This window comes from Triticum dicoccoides, chromosome 7B (genome assembly GCF_002162155.2).
Source record: "Triticum dicoccoides isolate Atlit2015 ecotype Zavitan chromosome 7B, WEW_v2.0, whole genome shotgun sequence".
In the NCBI taxonomy this organism is placed as follows: domain Eukaryota; kingdom Viridiplantae; phylum Streptophyta; class Magnoliopsida; order Poales; family Poaceae; genus Triticum; species Triticum dicoccoides.
Genome location: NC_041393.1, coordinates 502,406,955 through 502,428,373, shown reverse-complemented (window position 1 = coordinate 502,428,373; position 21,419 = coordinate 502,406,955). Strand labels below are relative to the sequence as shown.

Sequence of the window (21,419 nt, the reverse complement as noted above, 5' to 3'; positions counted from 1 at the left end):
TGTTTTTGGGTTGAAGATGAAGGAGGAAGGCGAACAAAGGAGAGCTGAAGGAGAAATAGGGAGGCACCCGGTCCCCCGGTCCTTATAAAGGAAGGAGGAAGAGGAACAAGAAAAATCGGACTAAGGACTAGTGAGTCGTTGCTTTTTTCCTTTTTGCAAAAGAGTAAGGATTTTCTGAAACAGAAAAGTATCTTCCAGTACTACTTAAACAAAGAGAAAATAGCGTAACTTGAGCTTCCTCGTACAAGATAGAGATATTATTCGTAACAACAATACACCTTGCGAATCAACATGTGATTGGATGGTTAGAGGGATTGTGGTATCCCAGCCCATCAGGATTCAAATCCTGATGCTCGCATTTATTTCAGGATTTCCGGCGAGGCGCATTCAGTGAGAGGAGACGCTCTCGTCTACGTCGAGGTGCCCACTATACCTGGACGCGAGCCAACTCGAGCCGGCTCGGGCCGAGCCTACCCAAAGCTCGCCGTTCCTCGGGCCGAGTCAAGCCGAGCTCAATGCTCCGACGAGCCTCAAAACGGAGCTCGGCCCGGGCTTTGCCCTAGCTCGGTGCAGCTTGGCAGGCTCGCCAAGCCTGCGTGCTCAAGTCATTGCCATGTGGGCCTCCACATGGGTGGTCACCGACGGGAGGGGAGGAAGATGGTGGCAGCGCTCTGATGAAGCTGGGTTGTTGCACGACGCTCCTCGTGGACACATGCGTGCGCCGAGAAGAAGACGGGCGGCGAGGTCGCCGACGGCAAGCGAGGAAGACGTCGGCGGCGCTCCTCGTGGACGTACGCGGGCACCGCGAAGAAGGTCCAAAGCACGGCCGCGACGATGAGGGGAGCGAGCAAGTGGTCGACGAGGTGAAGGAGGAAGGGCGGACGAGCGGCGAGCCGGCATCGGCGACTCGGCGTCCGGCATGCTGCTGGCGGTGGCGAGGAAACCCTAGGAGGCTGCTACAGCGTCTCTCTCTCTCTCTTTCTCGTACCGTGCGGGCGTAGAGATGTGCATCACTGGGCCAAGGCAGCGTGCTGGCTATGGGCTGCGTGAGACAGCGTGCTGGGCTGCTTGCTAACTTGCTAAAGGCTGCGCTGGGCTGCTCTGCCGTGCGAGCTTTGGGCTCGCGAGTCAGCCTGAGTCGAGCCTGTCTCGGCTTGAGGTGAAACGAGCTAGATTGTGCAGCTCGGCTCGGCCTTTTTGTGTTGCAGGCCGAGCCTGACTCGCTCCGAGCCGACGCAAACTCGGGCCGAGCCCAAAAGCTCGAGCTGAGCGTCCAGATATAGTGCCTACGGTGACTTCGTAAATTTCAAGATGTTATTTTGGCTCAGTTTTTCGGAGGTGTAGGATGTGTGTGTGCGCTTTCATAGGGGTGAGTGCGTGGCGTGTATATGAGCACTTGCGTCAAAAAAAAAGCAATACACCTTAGATCTCTTTTATTTGAATTTCAAGAAAAAAAAAATTCAACATGTTTCGTACAGAACTCGTTAGATTTGAATATGAAAATATTTACCGAATAAACTTTTTGGATTAGTCCAAATCGAATTTATTCACAAACATGGAATATAGCAAATCAATATGTTGAAACGACTATCTCCTTTTTCCGTGGTGCAGTGCAACCAAACAACTTTCATATTCTTTTCTAACATGGTACAAACGCAGATGCCTATGTATACGCACATAAACTTATCCCTATAAAGACATGCACACGCTATTTCTATCAGCACTCTTAGATTATAAGTCGGCATAACATCTTAAGATTAACATAGTCACCATAAACACCTTCGTAGTCGACAGGAATGCCTCCTCACACGAAATGAACATAATCGGAAAGACTGAAATAAATCTAAAAAGAATGTGAGGCCAAGTCTAAAACTTGAGCCGTGGATTGGTTCCACCATAAATAAGCTACCCATCTGAGGTATCCTTAGTTCGCACAACTTCATATTTTATTATGTGGTTTTAGGGTCACATTTGATTATAATAATTATAAATTTTAGGGACTAGAAGAATGATGATCAAGTAACTAAACCTGATTGAAATGCACATGAAAAGAAAACCGACATGTCATGTATTAAAATTTTCGGATTTGCCAAATCTCATCTAGATGAGAAATAACAAACTCGTATCTAAGTTCTAAACATCATTCGAGTAATAAAACAAAAAACAAAATAATAATAATAATAAACCTGCACGAATCTTTATGAAAATCAAGTGGTGCAATAGGAGTTAGGTGTGATTTGGTTAAGTCTCATTTAGATAAACGCTAGATACACCCTAAAAATTTCTACTATATCTTAAGATACGAAATTAGGGTGCATCTTAGAATGTCCATTGTGTCTTTACATAAGTACACATTCTCGCCGAAAAAAGTATGTGCTCTTGTTGAGGACCCAAACTTCATTATCCAAATCGATGTCCGCATAAGTACTCATAGATTCAAATCAACCAAAAAATGACCCTAGGAAAATACCTGCCATCCGAATAAATCCTTGGTTTAAGCAGAAAACATATTACAACGTTGCGGGGATTCAAATGGCATAATTGCTTTTAAAACAATGAATTGGAGTATCTTGAGAAAACTTAAACTTCACTCTGTACTCCAAGTTCTTTATCAAAGTATATGGTAGATTTAGAGTGAAGTTTAAGTATTATGTTAATGAGCTACATCATTTGTACGAGACGTCGATTCATCTAAGCAGTTAGGAGATTTCAAAACCTATATGATAGTAACAAGTTGCACCATACTACTACGCATTTATGGTAACATCTAGGCTGAGGAAGAAAGACGACCGCCATGCCCCTAGAGGAGGGCCTCGAATACTTAATTGCACTAGTAATTACTACTACTACTACTTTCTCCATTTCTTTATATAACGTGTATTATTTTTGGCCCCGTGACCAAGGCATATAATTATAGATAATTTAGAATGAAACTACCCTTGGCTAATCCGTTAATTAGCAACAAGTAAAATCTTTTAGGCTAGGAAAGAAATAGATATACATAACCGGGAGAGAGATACTTTACTTTTTTTCTCTATATGGAGAGACACAGTCAATCAGGAGAGATATACTTTTCTTTTTCTAGAGGGCTAAAACCGGAATTGTGAGGAATTAGAAGAAATGCACCTCATGTTGTGGAATTATATGAAAAAACAAATACACCGTATACTCCCTCTGTTCCTTTACGTGAGGTTTATTATTTTCGTCACGGTAACCAAGAGACATAATTATAGACATGTTAGGACAAAAGTACCCTTGGCAAATTTGTTGATTAGTGGCAAGTAATCAGTTAATCCAGGAAAGTAAGAGATACATGTAATTGATAGACAGATACTTTCCTTCTTTTTCTACAATGAGAGATACACACAATCAAGAAAGAGATACTTACCATTTTCTGGAGGGCTAACATGAGAATTATGAGGAATTAAAAAAATGCACTTTACAATATGCAATTTTATTAGAAAACCTATAAGGAACGGAGTGAGTATAAAGGAACAAAGTGAGTATAATATTGTACGTTACTAGCTAATTTACCCATTTATTGCAACAGAGGCATCCATATCCAAGACTAGCCACAGTGGAGGGTAACATACACATATCCCTAGACTATATTACTACCTTCATAGTGGGTACTAAGAGCAAGTACAATAGAGCTGAGTCAGCGGGCTATAAGAAATAAACCAGTATATTTCTGCTTAGTTGGAGGAAAGAAAAGAGGAAAGAGAATGTAAGCGGGCTATTCGTGAAGAGCCAGCTCTAGCACATGCTCCTAGGCAATTTGTGAGCATGAAAGGTGGGTCACATAATAAAAAAGTAGTACACTCTTTTAATCTACTATTGTACACATTGGCTATAAGATGGACTGTAGATGACATGGCACTGGCTTATAGCCAGCAACTGGCTACTATTAACCATGCTCTAACATAGGTGTGGTGTAATGCAAAACTTCATTTATTAGGTTATAGACTCATATTGCATTGGGACATGTGATGTTACAGTAACTAGCTATTACCTCTCTCTTCATTAACTCACTGCCACATAGACAAATTTGCTGAGTTGGACTTGAAGTTACTGCTGAGGTTACTTCCACTATGGCTAGTCTAAGTGGCTAGACACCAAACGTGTTTGACATAAATATGACACCCATCATATTCAAGATTTTGGTAAGATCTGTTTTTGATTTGACTATGTGTAGGGAAGACAATGAATGTTTTGATTTAGATGGGGTTTGATAATATTTGATTTGGTTTGGGGTATAGGGAGGGTGAGGCAAGGAAAGTTCTAATTTAGTTCTGGCTTTGATAAGATTTGATTTGACTGAGTTAATGCAGGAGTTGGGGGAGAAGGGTCGCGGGAAGAAGGTGGAGATGAAAGCGAGCATTTTGCATGGTAATACGTGTCCTATTCATATCATAAAGATTAAAGTACAAGTCACGTAAAGACCGACATGACAAAACTGAAAAGATAACATAACATCTCTGAGCTTGAAACCAACGCCCATCACCTGCCTCCGGCACCACGGCAGCAGCCACCGAAGAAAAGAATGATGGATCACCTCCTCACCCGAGCTCGACGCGGCTCCATCCTGATATGCAGCTTTGCGGACCTTCAAAGTGGCTCACCAAAAGTGAAGCCCTTACCGTTGAACGAATCAGACCGGGGCAACACCCTGGACACGCTATCGAACTCTAGATCTAGCACCCCGTCGCGACTAAGACGTCGCAGAAGGAAACCATACCTGCCATCCATGAACCACGAACCCAGCACATGTTCCGTCTTCTAGATGTCGTCGATGCAGACCACAATCTGCATCCGCTCCTGGATTACCTCCCAAGCTCCGCGCCGAAGCTGGAGCAAATGCCGTCGCAACGGCGGAGCCCGAGGACACAGGTCCACCACGAGGATGCCGTCGCCGCCACACCATCCTTGCTTGAACAGACTGGTTTCCAAATTCATCCCCAACCATAGGACCGATGGCCTTGTCAAAGAAGGATCCGAAGAATCTTTATTCAGCGCTACCATCGTCGTCGCCGAAACAAAGACGATGAACAACTAAAAATCTAGACTACGAGGGAGTAAAAACGATCCACACACGAGGATCCAGCGACCCTCCTCACCACCGACGACCGAGGTCACCGGCGGAGGGAAGCCGCAGAAGGACGGCGCTGGAAGATTGGGCTCTCCTGGCGGCGGCTAGGGTTCCAGCAGCCAGAGACAGGAGGAAGAGCGGACGAGCTCGCGCGCTCTTGGAATCTCTAAAAGCGAGCGTACAATGATCAACTCTCTTTGAATAGTGAGGATGTCCAAAATATTACGAAATACATAAAAAATAGCCACAATTTGGAGGAGCACAAGTCCATGTCACATACTAGTACCATATACCATCTCGGAACAAGCCAATCCAATCTGCATTTGAATTTAAGTAGGCTACTAGCATCTTTGACGGGCATCATGTATGTCATAATTAGATTCCTACCTTTAACTAGGACACAACTTTTCATATTTTTTTGCGGGGAAATGTGAACTTTATTCAATCATCTCTAGCTCTTGCATGATCAGCCATAACGCTAGTCATGAGAAAGCTAGGAGGGGAGTCCATCCAACAGCTCGAAACCCCTAATGTGCAAGCAAACTTGGCACAAAGATGGGCTGGAGCATTGGCATTTCTTGATACAAATTGAATAGCAAAAGACTGAAAAGATAAAGCTAGTCCTTCTATCTCCAATAGAACTGGTGCTACCGTCGAGCGCGAGAAAGTGCGAGAAGCCCACAGATCGACTACCTCCTTGCAGTCAACCTCCATAACCACTCGCATGAATCCTCGGAGACGAGCAAAATGAACCCCATCACGCAGAGCCAAAGCTTCTGCTACCAATGGATCTGTCACTCCGGGATATGGCTTGCTCCAGGCAGCAAGAAAGCCAGTCGAAGACCGAGCGATCCCTCCTGCACCCCCTTTCCTCTCCTCAGTAGAGATACCTGCATCAGTGTTAATCTTGATCCCATCACCCTTAGGTGGTCTCCATCCGTATCCAGTCAGGACTTTGGTGTGCTCCATAGGAAGTTCTAGCACCGCCAAAGCCTCCTTGATCATTCTCAGAAACTGGACTGGGTTTGAACTTTCCTTATCATGTGTAATATTATTTCTGGAGGTCCAAATCGCCCACATGACAGAAACAATTTTTGCCCTATCAGTTTCTTGAGACCTTGAGTCACAAAGAATATCTTTCATCCATGTTTCTAGGTGGAGAGCAGGAAGTTTCACTTGCAGCCACTCTCTCGCTTCCCCCCAGAACCTCTTTGCATGAGTGCACTTAACCAGCGCATGCATCAAATCCTCGTCTGCAGCTAGGCAGACTTTACATCTAGATGTGGTGACTATGTGTCTGTGCTGTAATGTACGCTCGACAGGAAGGATTCCCCGTAGAACTCGCCACCAGAACACACGCACTTTAGGCACCACTTTTAGCTTCCACAACCTTGTCCATAACTGTTTTTCAGTCTCTGAAGTACCCGTCGTCGTCCCTTCCTCTAGAGCTAAGTGCTCGTTGCGAGTCATAAGAGCCCGATACGCAGATTTTACAGTATAGATACCCATCTTCTCCCACGCCCATGCCCAGAAGTCCTCTCCTCCCCCTTGCCGCAATGGTATGTTCAAGATAGCATCAGCATCGGGAGCGATAAAATTCCTCCTGACAATATCCACCTTCCATAACCAAGAGTCACTGTCAATGAGATCGGAGACTGTGTGTAATGTATCACTTTCAACCTGCATTGATGGCTTCATGGAGAGCTTCCCTTGGATCCAATTATCATTCCAGATTGACACCGAAGAGCCACCCCCAATACGCCTGATCAAACCCACTTTAAGCGCCTCCCTTCCTGCTATAATAGCATGCCAGGTAGCCGAGGCGTTCTTTGGTACAGTAGCGTGCATGAAATCCCTGAGAGGGAAATACTTCCCCTTCAACACACGACAACAGAGAGATTCTGGGTTTGTGATCATTCTCCATCCATGCTTGCCTAGCATAGCTAAGTTAAACATCTCAAGATTCCGAAAACCCATCCCTCCTTGTACCTTCGGTGATGCGAGTGTTTGCCAATCGACCCAGTGCAGCGAGCGCCGGTCGAGAGAACTACTCCACCAATATTTTGCCATACTAGATGAAAACCCCTTGCAAACCTTCTTCGTCAGTTTAAAACAGCTCATTGAGAAGCTGGGTATAGCCTGTATGACTGACTTCAAACGAACTTCCCTCACAGCACAGGAAACAAGTCTCTCTGATCCGCCATTTAATTTACTTTTGATTCGTTCCCCTAAATGATCAAACGTCCCACTTGTAATGTGGCCAACTGCTGTCGGAAGACCAAGATATCTCTCATTAAATGCTTCTACAGCGATGCCCATCAAATTCTTCATTGCTTGGCGATCTATGTCAGAGGTGTTTGGACTGAAGAAAATGGAACTCTTTTCTCTGTTCACACACTGACCCGAGCAATCTCTGTAAATTCTGAGAATATCATTCAAGCGCCGCGCACTCTGTTGTTTTGCTTGCATGAATATTAGACTGTCGTCCGCAAAAAGCAAGTGATTGATCCAAGGTGAGTTCAGACTCACCCTTATACCTTTGTCCACGTACGGTCTGCCAAAGTTATTGAGCAAAGTGGTAAAACCCTTCGCACATAACAGGAACAGATAAAGCGATGCCGGGTCCCCTTGCCTTAACCCCTCGAAGGGGAAAAGAACGGTAAAAGCTCCCCATTCACATGGACAGCAAACCTGACCGAAGAAACACACTTGAGGATAAGACAAATAAAGGACGTGCTGAAGCCCAGACATGCCATCATTGTTTCGATGTAGTGCCATTCAACACGGTCATATGCTTTCATCATATCTAGTTTCACCGCGCACACACTATTTTTTCCTTTCCTCCTCTTCCTCATTGCATGAACACTCTCATGGGCAATAAGGATGTTATCCGTAATCAGATGACCTGGTACGAATGCACTTTGTTCTCCTCCTATGGTATCATCCAAAAAGATCCTCAATCTGTTTGCTATACACTTGGCTGCAATTTTGTAAAGTACAGGACAGAGAGAGATCGGTCTATATTGATTAATGCGCTGGGGATGTGTCACCTTAGGAATGAGCGTGATAGTTGTGTCATTCATTCCCGCTGGTAACTTGCCCCCATGAAGAAAGTCCAACACAGCCTGAATAATATCATCCTTGATCAAACTCCAATGCCGTTGGAAAAAACCCGCCGTAAAACCATCCACCCCCGGGGCCTTCGATGGTGCCATCTGAAACAGCGCCACTCTCACCTCCTTCGCTGTGTATGGCCTATCAAGAATTTCATTCATATCCGCCGTCACCCGCTGAGGGACTAAATTTGTTAGTTCATCCATAGGTCGGTGCCCTTGGGAAGTATATAGGTCTTGAAAAAACTCTTGTACCACTGTACAATTTTCCTCCTTCGTCCGACATATGGTGCCATCCTCTCGCACAAGATTGTCAATTTTGTTCATTCTCTTCCGTTGAGCCGCTTGTAGCTGGAAGTATTTCGTGTTTCGGTCTCCCTGCCTCAACCACAACACTCTCGATCGTTGTTTCAAAAAAATCTCCTCCTGGCGCAGGACCTCTCTGAGCTGTTTTGCAACTGATAACTCCTCAACAGAGGGCCCTCGCCCTATAGATTGGCCACGCAATCTATCAAGCCTCGACCGCAGCTTACGGATTTTACGTGCCAGACACCCAAACTCAGCAGCACCCCATTCAGTCAAAGTTGATTGCATCACAGAAAGTGCTTGAAGAATACCTCCAAGTCCCTGTCGACTGGACCCCTTTTGCCAATTTTCTTTTACAACTTGATCGTAGTCAGCATGACACTGCCACATGTCCTCATAACGAAACTGTTTGTTTGCTCTAGAACGCCCCTCGGACGCATGTTCATGTAAGTCCACTTTAACAAAACAATGGTCAGACTCTGTTGTGCTGATGTGCCTAACGTGAGCATAAGCAAACATATTAAGCAGCTCCGAATTAGCAAAAGCCCTATCAATCTGAGCCTTCACATTTGCAAGTCCTGACTGTCCATTATCTCATGTGTATTCTGTTCCTGACCATCCAAGATCCTGCCACATACATTCTTCAGTCACTTCTCGAAACGCCCGCATTTTCCATTCAGGTCGAGCTGCTCGCGAGAAATGCTCCGAACCATACAGAGTTTCATTGAAATCGCCGATACATATCCATGCTGAATGTTGTACCGCGAACAAAGTCCGGAGAAACTGCCAACTCTGATAGCGATCCTCCACCTTTGGTGCACCGCAGAAACCGGTGAACCTCCACTTTTCTGATCTTCTTTCCACCTTCCGCACTTCCACATCGATATGGGCCGAACTATAATTCTTTAGCTCGACTATAATGTCATCCGACCAAAACAGACCAATACCTCCACTCAATCCTTTGCTATCCACAGCAAAACACCCCGCAAAGCCTAACTGGTTTTGCAACGCTTCGACTCTCTTTGCAGAGATTTTTGCCTCCATAACAAACAGGAGACAGGGCACTTCCTGCTTCACTACATTGCGAAGCTCTCGAACTGTCGATGGGTTCCCAAGCCCCCGACAGTTCCAGCTTAGACAACTCATTGCGAGTGGTAGGGCTGCATCCGCAGCCTCTGCCGTGCTACCGGAATTCACCGGCATAGGTTTCTTTTTCTTCGGTACCCGTGGCTCCTCTCCATCCTTTTCCTGACTCGGATCTTTCCCAGAGGACCCAAGGACTACACCTTCACCATTAGCCGCAAATGGTTCATTCATCAGAAGTGGCGTTTCCACCCTCCTGTAAACCTGCTGATTAGTGTTCGGCCCGCCCTTACGCTTGTACTGCTCGAGTGGTTTGATTGGGGAGGTGACCTCTACACCCTTCTCTGCGGCAGTACTAGAGTTCCTCGTCTCAGCTTTATTACCCGAAAAACCCTGATACTCCTTTGACGAGCCATCACCCGAGTACGCCCTCTTCATTTAAGAAAATAACATTAGCTCTCGTATACACCATACACCAGGTCAAACCAAGTGAATTACACGAGCATATCAAAAACCAGATCGTTTTTTTCTTTTTTTACGGGAAACCAGACCGTATACACTAAAAATTGGAATTAATAATATTTTTATTTTACTTGATTATACGATAATGATTACTCTAAATACAGGTACAAAGCATGCACATTTGTCCAATTATTACTAGACCCTGTTTGTAAGAACATTTATCATACACTAAAAGTTTATATAGATATGCTTACCTACTAATAAACTACACTATGATTAAGATATTTGTTAGAGTTTAAGATTTGAAAAATTCTACCATGATATTTAATGATACTAAATATATTCAAATAAGAGGTAACGACAATGAGTCCATCTTTAGGTCACAACATTTACAAAAACATATGATTATGAAAAAAATGCATGATATATATGTCACCTATTTTGAAGTCCAACAGGGTGCGAGAGCACAAGAAATTTAGAACTAACACCTCTAAATAGTCCAAAAAACTAAGGACACAAGTATTAGTCATGTTGGTGAAGAGTGTACAAGAGATAGAGGATTTGTGAATTAGATTACCGAAAGAGTGAAGTTTGAACCCATGTTTAGACTTCACAATGGAGGCATTGCAACCCTATCCGTAGAAATTGAACAACCCTAATCCTACTATACAAAGGCTTTTGCGGGATCACTTGCTAAACATTGTAAAAATGTGAACATTATGTGGCCCAAAGAGTTGCTTGGATGTATCACAGAAAACAACGAGAACGAATATTGTGATTGGTCTTAACTTATGAAAACTAGAAACACAATCTATGAAAAAAAACTATCCAATCTTTGGAACGACATAATTAGACATGATTTTAATTACTATCCTACAAGGATAATCATTTGCATGAGATTTGAGCCAACAGGGTGTCATATAATAAGGATTGTGTTCGGTTGGAATAATAATTTGTCACGCCATAATATACAAGTTTGGTTGAATTAGCCTCATACACTACCGCAGGATGATCCAAACGCGACAATACAATCAGAGACCATTCGACAAAACTATGTGCGATGCATTAATCGCAAACGATGGTGTAAGAAAACCATCAAAAATGATACAAACTATTTGCGATGGCCGAGATATTGAACACGATTCAGATTAGAGTTGCGTGTGCGATACGTGGCATACAGTTCACTTGAATGAATTGTTTGCGAAGAGCATAACCAAAAAAAGGGTCAACCAGATCAAGGTGTGTGCGATATATGGCATACAGTTCACTCGGATGAACTGTTTGTGATTAGAAAACACAACAGAAACAGTCAGCCAGATCAAGGTGTGTGCGATAGACGGCATACAACTCACTTGGATGAACTGTTTGTGATGTGGCAAGACAACAGAAACAGATTAATATAACAAGATGTGTGTGATACTAGCAAACAGGTCAGTAATAAGAAATGTATGAGAAGATAGATAACAACGCAGGCGATTCCTGCTAACAAGTCGTGTGTGTTGTGGGTAAACGCTTGCTGGTATAGAATTGTCAGCGATTGATGAAATCATCGTCGATGGCTTGTCTAGTTTAGTCGGTGCGCCATGTGATTTGCTTTGTTCGCACAACATATACTTTGTGTCTACAGAAGAACAACATATATACTTATAAGAACATGATTGCATAACCAGATTAAACTTTCAATTACATAAGTGTCTACACACATAATATTTGCACACACCAAAGTAAACAATTACATGCATACCGAACTAGGAGAAACGATCACCTAATCATCTACTCTTGTTGTGACGACGTGCTTGCAATTGCTTTGCTTCCGGCTGGATCCCTAGCCGTTTTGGGGAAGGAGGCACTTTCTCATGTCAATGATCCGCCTGTACATCTTATAGCTCATGTACGCCTCCTTGGTCGCATACACGACGTGAGCTATGTCGAGTTTCTCCATCCAGGTCGAGTGCCAGACACGCTTGCACTTGTTGAAGGAATCCTTCATGTCTTTGTAGTAGGGGTCGATGGCCTCGGCGAGGCAAACCAGTGAGTCCTTCTCATGCATCTTACTGCCCCAGATCTTGTATTGGACCTGGATGTGGACAAGAATCTGTCAAGCGATGCCCAAATTCTTGGGCACCTTTACATCAATGGTGATGTCCACCGTAGCGAACATGTCGTGGGTGTTGTTGACAAACCTGGTGAAACGCTCGCAAGGCCTTGTGGACAGGTAGTAGTGATAGACGAGGACATGACTGCACACACACATCTGGGTGATGGCGACCTTGTGACGAGACCCGGCACGAGCGCAGGTGTACTCGAGGTCGAACCCGACCACCTTGTAGTTCTCCACAACAAGCAACATCTTCATGGTGTGGATGGACTTCTCCACCCAGATCGGGTTGTTGGTGTATACCATCGAGAGCTCCGTGGACCTTCTGTGGGTGTCCACTACGACATGCATGGTGAACTGCAGCTCGTCGTCGATAGCCCCTTAGATGGCCATTGGAGTCGTGCAGGATACCCTCTAAGAATTTGTCGTCATGGGTGTGCTTCTTACAATACTTGGGCACGATCAAAAGGTTGAGGGGACACAAGGGTTAAATGATTGTTGTAATAAAAGGGGGTTGGCTGGCCTGTAATCGACACATCTTTTGACCACATTCCTAGCGGAGATCCAGTGCACTCTTGAGCACCCCACACGCGTTTCGTTTGACCCCGCGTGGGCTTGAAGAGGTGCCAAATGTATCGTTGGTGAGCCTGTTCCTGCATAACCGCGTAGGTTACCGCATGTAACCGCGCATGCTTCCTGCCCGGTTAGTTTGGCCACGCGTCCGCTAGAAGGGGGGGGCAAATCGTGGGAGTTTATTGGCAAAAAGCTTTGCAAAAGCAAAGTGTGTGGAATGACTTAGAGCAGCACGTTCGACAATAAGTTTATCCATGGGTGATAAAGTCAAAGTTACATAGAAGGGTAATGATCGACACTCGAGTGTGATAATTTTGCGCTCCACAGGGCACACAGTTGAAGAAACGAATTGTGTGCAATAATGTCGAAGATCGTTGTCGAGTCCGCTATATAGATCGTTTGCGATGAGATCGATAGGGGAAACACATTCAAGAATGGTAAATAAAATCTAAGTCTATTGCATACTAAGGTCAAAATAGTACTAGCAATATACGAGTCTCATACGATGCCATTTCAACGATTGTAACACATAAACCCGAAATATTACAAGGTCCAAATTCCAGAGTTATATGGCTGAAATTCAAATATTACAAGGTTCAAACGGATATTAGAAATGAAATTCAGATCATGCAGCTACAGATGCCCGCGCTGATCAGCTGAACATGGACATAAGAGAGGTTCAAACTGATATTACCACTTGTAATGCTTGTTTCGAAACCTCATCATTTCTGCAAAGGGGTCAGCCATTGACATGTCATGTATGGGCTTGACATAATGACTTCTGATTACTCCGTCAACTGTTCAAAATGAAATTCTGCTTCTTTAGAGCCTTTTCCATTCCATTGCAGCTGTCGACGCTGATCAACAAACCATTTATTTTTGCTAAATAAATGTAGGCCAAACTTCATTACCTTTAGCACCCTTGCTCTAACAACAAAGAAGCTGATGAATATAATCTCCGGTAAGGTCCCTCGATAGGAGTTCAAAGTAATTTCTGAGAGATGTAAATCAAGGTACACTACAAGAAATATGTCAACTTGTGACCTTGATTATTGGTCACTGAAAGGTCATTTTTTTTCCATTTGCGACATTTTTGTGACCAAAAACAGAAGGTCAAAAGCTTGCCATCGTAAACTGACATTCACGACCTTCTCTGTGAGAAGGTCATAGACGTTTATGACCAAAATATGCCTACTGTTTCGTTTTGGTCACTAGCAGCCGCCCCAGGCCACGTAGGCATCCGACGTGGCAATCTGATGTGGCACAAGAATCAGCTCGGTCCAATTCGGTGTTTATATGGGCCGAGCCCATTTATATTTTTCCTATGATTTTTTTGTTAGCTTAATGGACCAAGCCCAACATTGCAGCCTTTTTATTTTTGGCCCATGGCCTTCATTGCAGCCTTTTTATTTTTGGCCCATGGCCTTTTTGTCTCAACAGTTTCATTTTTTTCTTTTTTTGTCAGGGTCACATTCTTCATTTTCCAACTTAACGTAAATAAATACACAATATTTAAATTGGCACAGAAAACACACAAAATACTTCAAATACCAGCCAGTGTTGCTGCTGTCAATACAGAGTTGCTATTGTACAAATAACTCTAACATACACTTTGCAAGCTCTACAAGTGTTATGTTCTTCAGCAAGTGTAGCAAGTTGTACAAATAACTCTAACATACAATAGTGGAAGTCATAGTTACATGCTCCACAAGTTCAATAACATGGTACTTTACAAGCTCTACAAGTGTTATGTTCTTCAGCATGGAGCTCCTTCGACAGCGATTACAAACTAGGCACCTGCTCTTCTTGCCACTGTGAGGAGGTGGATGCTCGCCATGGTGTGCTTGATGATGCACACGACCATGATCTTCTTGCCACTATTGCATCCGTGCGCTCGATGATGGGGGTACCAATGCATACAAGTAGAACAAAATTACCAGCATTAACCCACAACTTCAAGTACAAGCTAAGTATGTATCAAGTGACAACAAAAACAAGTTTATATGCTAGTACAAAATCACCATCATTAACAAATTTATATGAGAATGAAAACAATCATCAGTACTAGATTAAACACAATGCTATCTTCATATTAGCAAACATAATATCTTGTTTTCATATTCTCAGTAGGCAAGTACAATCTACTTCAACCCATGTTCTAAAAAAGATGTTTATCCTAGCTTAATACAAAATGAGCAGTTGCAATTCTAGCAACAATCTGAGAACACAGTCCTCTCGGTTTGAACAAGCCAGAGAACTAAACCCAAACCAGATCAGGACACGGAATTCACAAGGAAACTCATCGCAGTAACAATTCGAACAAACAACACAAGACAGAGGCGGACAGGTGACGGAACGGGACCAAGGCGCTTACCACGAAGACATGCCTGACGTCAGGGTGCTTCTCCCTGTACTCCTTCCTTAAGTTGTTCCTGCAAAGACGAAACACGCACCAAATCCTCGGTCAAGACGCGACTCCACACCACAGAAGCAACATGAATAGAACCAGGAACAAAGACTGGGACTCCACACCTCCAGAAGCAACATAAATTACAAGGCTATTCAGTAGTACCAATGAGCCTGTACATTTACTAAGTGGTTCTAAACATTCCCATCAAGTATATACAAATTAGTACATACTTTTCTGAATTATAGGATATAAGAAACAAAGTGAGCAACACATATTATTAATGCACTAGCCTGAAGAAATATCACTCGAGGCCTAAGAATGAGATAATGTTCACAGGGTGTTTATGCACTAATGAGCATTGACATTGGCTGAAGTAATTGTGAATCAAATGGATAGCAAATTAGGTACACAGGTCATATGGTCACTCATAAGAATTAGCATCCAAAGTTGAATAACTAGTATACCTTGTTGCTTCACTCCAAGAGTGAAAGCAAGGAGGGTGTGCTGACAGGTCCAACCATCCTAGGAGAAACAGCCAGTGGTGGAGTCTTGATGAAATCAAGGTGTCCAGGGGCATCGATGACATTGCAGTAGTACTTGGTGGTCTCAAACTTCCACAGGGCAATATCAATGTTGATACCCCTCTCACGGTCAGCCTTCAGCTGGTCGAGCACCCACGCATACTTGAATGACCTCTTGTTCATCTCAGTGGCTTCCTTCTAAAACCTCTCGATCACACGCTTGTCAATACCTCCAAGCTTGTAGATCAGATGGCCAGTGGTGGTCGACATCGCCAATGACCACGATGTCGATGCAAGTCTTGTCCCTTGCCCATGGCTGAAACCGCAAGATCAAAGTAAACAAGTGTTAGGAGACAAGAAAACAGAACTAAGGGTAGTTGTCAAGCTTAACATATCAAATAAACTTATAGATACAAACTCGACGGGTTAAATCAGATAATGAGAAATTCAAGCAAATCAAGATGCAGGTACTAGTTAGATGCAATAAACTGTGCGTAGAACGAAAAGATGGTATGGTTGGATACATATAACAGAGAATGCAAGTGCAAATGCTTTTAATTCTGCTCACGACCCACAGATCCTAGAACCAAACAGAAGTAAAACAGAAATCTGACTAACAATAAATCCAAAAGCTTGCGGATGAGCATGAGCAACAGAAACTATAGATATCCTACATGTCAAGGCTACCGGCATGAGCAACTCCTTTAAATTACAGCCAAAAACAACTTGCATCAACGCATAAGAGTTTGAAACTAGATCTACACGCAGATTTACAACTGCTAATAATAAGCTACTTCCTCTGTTCCAAATTATAAAATGTTTTGGTAGGCTAAAATAGCCTAACAAAACATCTTATAATTTGGGACGGAGGTACTCCCTCCGTCCATAAATACTTGTCATCAAAATGAATAAAAGGGGATGTATCTAGATGTATTTTAGTTCTACATACATCCCTTTTTGTCCATTTTGATGACAAGTATTTTCGGACGGAGGGAGTAGTAACACATAGAGAAACCCCTTGAGTTTAGGGATGAGAATCACATGCATCAGCACAAAATAAACACCTGCTAACCAATCTACCAACAGATTACGGCTATGTGTAAGAACAGAAGCAAAGCTTCTTCGACGAGCGTGGCGTACCACTCCGGCAGCTCCGGGCGTGTCGAGCGCTGCGCCCCAGGAACTCCAGCGCCGCCGCCATCGACTTCTCGGATGGCTTGTAGATCAGATGGCCAGTGGTGGTCGACATGGCCAATGACCAGGATGTTTATGTGTGTCTTGTCCTTACCGATGGGTGAAACTGCAAGATCAAAGTAAACAGGTGTTAGAACACAAGATACACAGAACAAAAGGTAGTTATCAAGTTGTAACATGGTGTCAAATAGCATCATAAGATACAAACTCAATGGGTTTAACTGTTATCCAAATTGAGTGGTGACAGAGTTTTATACAATACTACTAGGAAAATAGTAGTACAGGCAAGTAGTGTGTGTAATCCAAGGACAACTCTTAAAAACAAGAAGGATCTGCTTCGCCGGCACGCGCGAGTACTAGTCAGTCAGTCATCTGGAGCTACATGGACATGACAAACCTAAGTAGTATCAAATGAATCAACCCTATCTAAGATTTGACCCTATCTTGTGAAAAATACAATACACATCAAGGCATGGACCATGTCCAGCGCAGATGAAGAAGATACCTGTCCTAATGAATCAACCCTATATAAGATGTGACCCAATCTATCTGTCCCCTAAGCTAGAAGTAAACTACATGTGGCAATGAAATTTAGTATTCCTGGTTTGTAATTACAACTGCAATTGCATCCAACAAGCACAAGATTTCCAGCGTGGTGCACAATCAGAGAAGAGAGACATCACACTAATAAGGCAAAGTATCCCTAATTCAACTTGATTCAAGTTCACATGATATGCTAGCTAAATGAAAAGTGCAAGGCCTGAGGGATTCCTAAACTATTCAGAAAGAAAACGAGCTTCTATCGGAGCAGTCAGGCCAGGCCGCCACCACCTGGATGGCCTGAAGCAACTCGGAGAGGAAAGAAGCATAGAGTGTTGGGGCTTTCGTACCACCGAGAAGAGAAATCAGGATGAGTGGATCGCCTGCCCACTTCACTGCCGCCCAGCCGAGCAGAGAGAGAGAGAGAGAGAGAGGCTGTAGCTGGTCACCGCCGCGGACGGGATGGGGTCGAGGAGCTCCAGATGTGGACGCGGCGGAGGCCCGCGGGTGGGGGCGTGGAGGAGGACGACGGGCCGGCAGGCAGGAAGCAGAGCAAGTCAGACACCATGAAAGACGAGGCAAAAAACTGACTGAATCGAGGCCGATCTGAGAACCTGCTTGCCGAGGATGAGGAGGTCGGGGGTCTCCTGGAGCGCGAGGGCGCGGAGAATCTCGGCAACAGCGAGCGGGAGGAGCGGGCGGCGGGGTCGGGGTCGTGGAGGACGTGGACGGCGCGGTCGGCGCCCATGGAAAGCGCAGTGCGGAGCGTGTCGGCGGCCTGCGCGGGACCGACGATGGCTGCGACGACCTCGGAGGCGGCGCCGGCCTCGCGGAACCGCAGTGCCTCCTCCACGGCAATCTCGCAGAAGGGGTTCATGGGGTGGGGTTGGGTGTCGGTGGCAACGCGGCGGATCCAGATTGGAGATGAATCGGTGGTGGAGAGGGCGCGGATCCAGAAGCAACGCGGCGGATCTGGCTGCCGCCTCCGCCTCACCTGCTGCTACTCGACCGGGGAGAGAAGGTGAGGAGGGGCGGCGGTGTGGGGGAGGGCATAGGCCGGCGGCAGCGGCGGCGGCGATGTGGGTGGGAATCGAGACAGGAAGAGGTGGGTAGCGGCTGCGCGAGGGGAGGGGAGGGGAGAGGTGGATCGCTAGGGTTAGCTGTGTGACAGCGCGCACGAGAGAGAGAGAGAGCGGAGGGGTGGATGGACGGACGGATGGATGGATGGATGGATGGATGGACAGATGTTTGCCATGTCACTAATCCATGCCACAACTGGTTCCACCAATCAGAATTAAATATTTTTTCTCTTTTATAGTTTGTACCCTCTTATTCAGGCAAACATTTAACCTCTTATAGTTAGTTCAAATAAACCAGTATTTTGTACATGCGTGTATTTAGGCATGACAAACAATGTTGATTTGGGAGGTTTTCATTTTTTTGCTCAAAAGAACCATTTTTCATTCTCTGAGTGACCAAAATGTGTTTTTTTGTGAAGGAACTACCATACATTTTTTGCAAAATGGCACAAAATCATTTTTCTAAAATATTAGTCTATATTTAAAGTATAATTGAGCAAACAGTTGGGTGTCAAAAGCTTTTACTCACCTGTGGTGAAAAAGATAAATTCCTGCCGATTCAATAGGAAGCGGGTCAAATCTGAACTGCTGCTGCCTCATAGTTTGCTCTTTATTTTTTCCAAAAATCATTTATAGGTACATAACTATCTATTTAATCAGAGAAACACCAAAAAAAATTCAAGATTCAACCACTAGATAGGAACGGTTATTCCCGCCATTTTGACCGCATTTTGAAACGGGCATAAAAAATTCAAAAAAATCAAAAAATTGGAAAACCTTCGCATTGTTTCATTATATGTGGCCAAGTTACCAGTAAAAATTATGAACTTGTAATATGGCAATTATTTTAAAAAAGTGTTCTCAGAAACGAGCTATCAAGTGTGAAGATTCATGACTTTCAAGCCAAATGATCAATCGTATGTCCACATTCATGGCATAGTTTGTTCAAATGATCTCATATTATCCACAATGATGCATCTTAGAATTCCAAACAATGTTGCCTAAGGGAGTTTTCATTTTCTTTGGACGAAAAATTCATTTACCATTTTTCGAGTGCCCGAAATGAGGTTTTTTTTGTGAAGGACCTTCCATATATTTATTGCAAAATTGGACCAAATCAATTTTATAAAATACTAGGCCATATTTAATGCATAATTCAAAAAAGGTTGGGTGTCAAAAGTTTTGATCCACCTCTGGTGAAAAAGACAAATTCCCGCCGATTTAGTAGGAAGCGGGTCAAATTTGAACTGCAGCTGCCTCATAGTTTGGTCTTTATTTTTTCCAGAAATCATTTCTAGGTACATAAGTATCTATTTAATCAAAGAAACACAAAAAAAATTCAAGATTCAACCACTATCTAGAAACGGTAAAGCCCGCCGTTTTGACCGCATTTTGAAACGGGCATAAAAATTCAGAAAAACATCAAAAAATTGGAAAACCTTCGCATTGTGCCATCATATGTGACCAAGTTTTCAGGAAAAATAATAAACTTGTAATACAACAATTATTTTAAAAAAGTGTTCTCAGAAATGAGTTATGATGCGTCAAGATTCATGGCTTTCATGCCAAATGATCAATCTTATGGCCACATTCATGGCATAGTTTGTTCAAATGATCTCATATTGTGCATAATGGTGCATCTTGGAATTCCAAACAATGTTGCGTAAGGGACTTTTCATTTTCTTTGCACGGAAAATTCATTTTCCCATTTTTGAGTGCCCGAAATGAGATTTTTTTGTGAAGGAACTACCAAATAATTGTTGCAAAAATGGACCAAATCAATTTTATAAAATACTAGGCCATGTTTAATGCACAATTTACAAAATGGTTGGGTGTAAAAAGTTTTGATACACCTCTGATGAAAAAGACAAATTCCCACGGATTTAGTAGGAAGCGGGTCAAATTTGAACTGCAGCTGCCTCATAGTTTGCTATTTATTTTTTCCAAAAATCATTTATAGGTACATAAGTATCTATTTTATCATAGAAACACCAAAATCTTTCCAAGATTCAACCACTAGCTAGGAACGGTCAAGCCCGTTGTTTTGACCGCATTTTGAAACGGGCATAAAAAATTCAAAAAAATCAAAAAATTGGAAAACCTTCGGATTGTGTCATTATATGTGACCAAGTTTCTAGGGAAAATAATAAACTTGTAATACAGAAATTATTTTAAAAAAGTGTTCTAAAAAATGAGCTATCATGCAAGAAGATTCATGGCTTTCAAGCCAAATGATCAATCTTATGGCCACATTCATGGCATAGTTTGTTCAAATAATCTAATATTGTGCACAAGGGTGCATATTGGAATGGAAAACAATGTTGCCTACGGAAGTTTTCATTTTCTTTGCACGGAAAATTCATTTTCCATTTTCCGAGTGCTTGAAATGAGTTTTTTTTTTGAAGGACCTACCATATATTTGTTGCAAAATTGGACCAAATCAATTTTATAAAATACTAGGCCATATTTAATGCACAATTGACAAAATGGTTGGGTGTCAAAAGTTTTGATCCACCTATGGTGAAAAAGACAAATTCCCGCCGATTCAGTAGGAAGCAGGTCAAATTTGAACTGCAGTTGCCTCATAGTTTGCCATTTATTTTTTCCAAAAATCATTTCTAGTTACATAAGTACCTATTTAATCATAAATACATGGTTTGGTGGCGATATGTCGAGGTTTGGACGGTGGGCGAGGGCCCCAACTCTAGAGCGCGTAAACTCGCATGCTCGCCGCGTGGTCATCGCGTGACCGTGGCGTTGCCATGTGTTCTGGGCGGCCTAGGCATGTCTAGTGGGTTGGGCACTCCCTAGGTAGGTTCTAGGAAGAAAATCACAACATAAGATTCTCACGAGGAGACCGATCGATGCTCAAACATGAATAAGCAGCCAAGTGTTTGATTAGCGGTACGGGAAATGCACATGGCTAATGGGTGTGAGTTTTGGCTAAGGAT

General features: G+C 43.5%; 1 protein-coding gene across 1 annotated transcript; it reads right to left on the bottom strand.

Moving 5' to 3' along the window:
• Nucleotides 1-14,241: 14,241 nt before the first annotated feature.
• On the bottom strand, nucleotides 14,242-18,266 carry LOC119339044. Its single transcript, XM_037611228.1, has 5 exons — nucleotides 18,070-18,266; nucleotides 17,740-17,975; nucleotides 16,796-16,955; nucleotides 15,599-15,971; nucleotides 14,242-15,156 (listed from the first exon to the last, which is right to left on the bottom strand). Exons 1-4 carry the CDS (start codon nucleotides 18,264-18,266, stop codon nucleotides 15,854-15,856), a joined length of 711 nt encoding a protein of 236 aa, XP_037467125.1. The 3' UTR covers nucleotides 14,242-15,156; nucleotides 15,599-15,853.
• Between the last annotated feature and the right edge of the window lie 3,153 nt (nucleotides 18,267-21,419).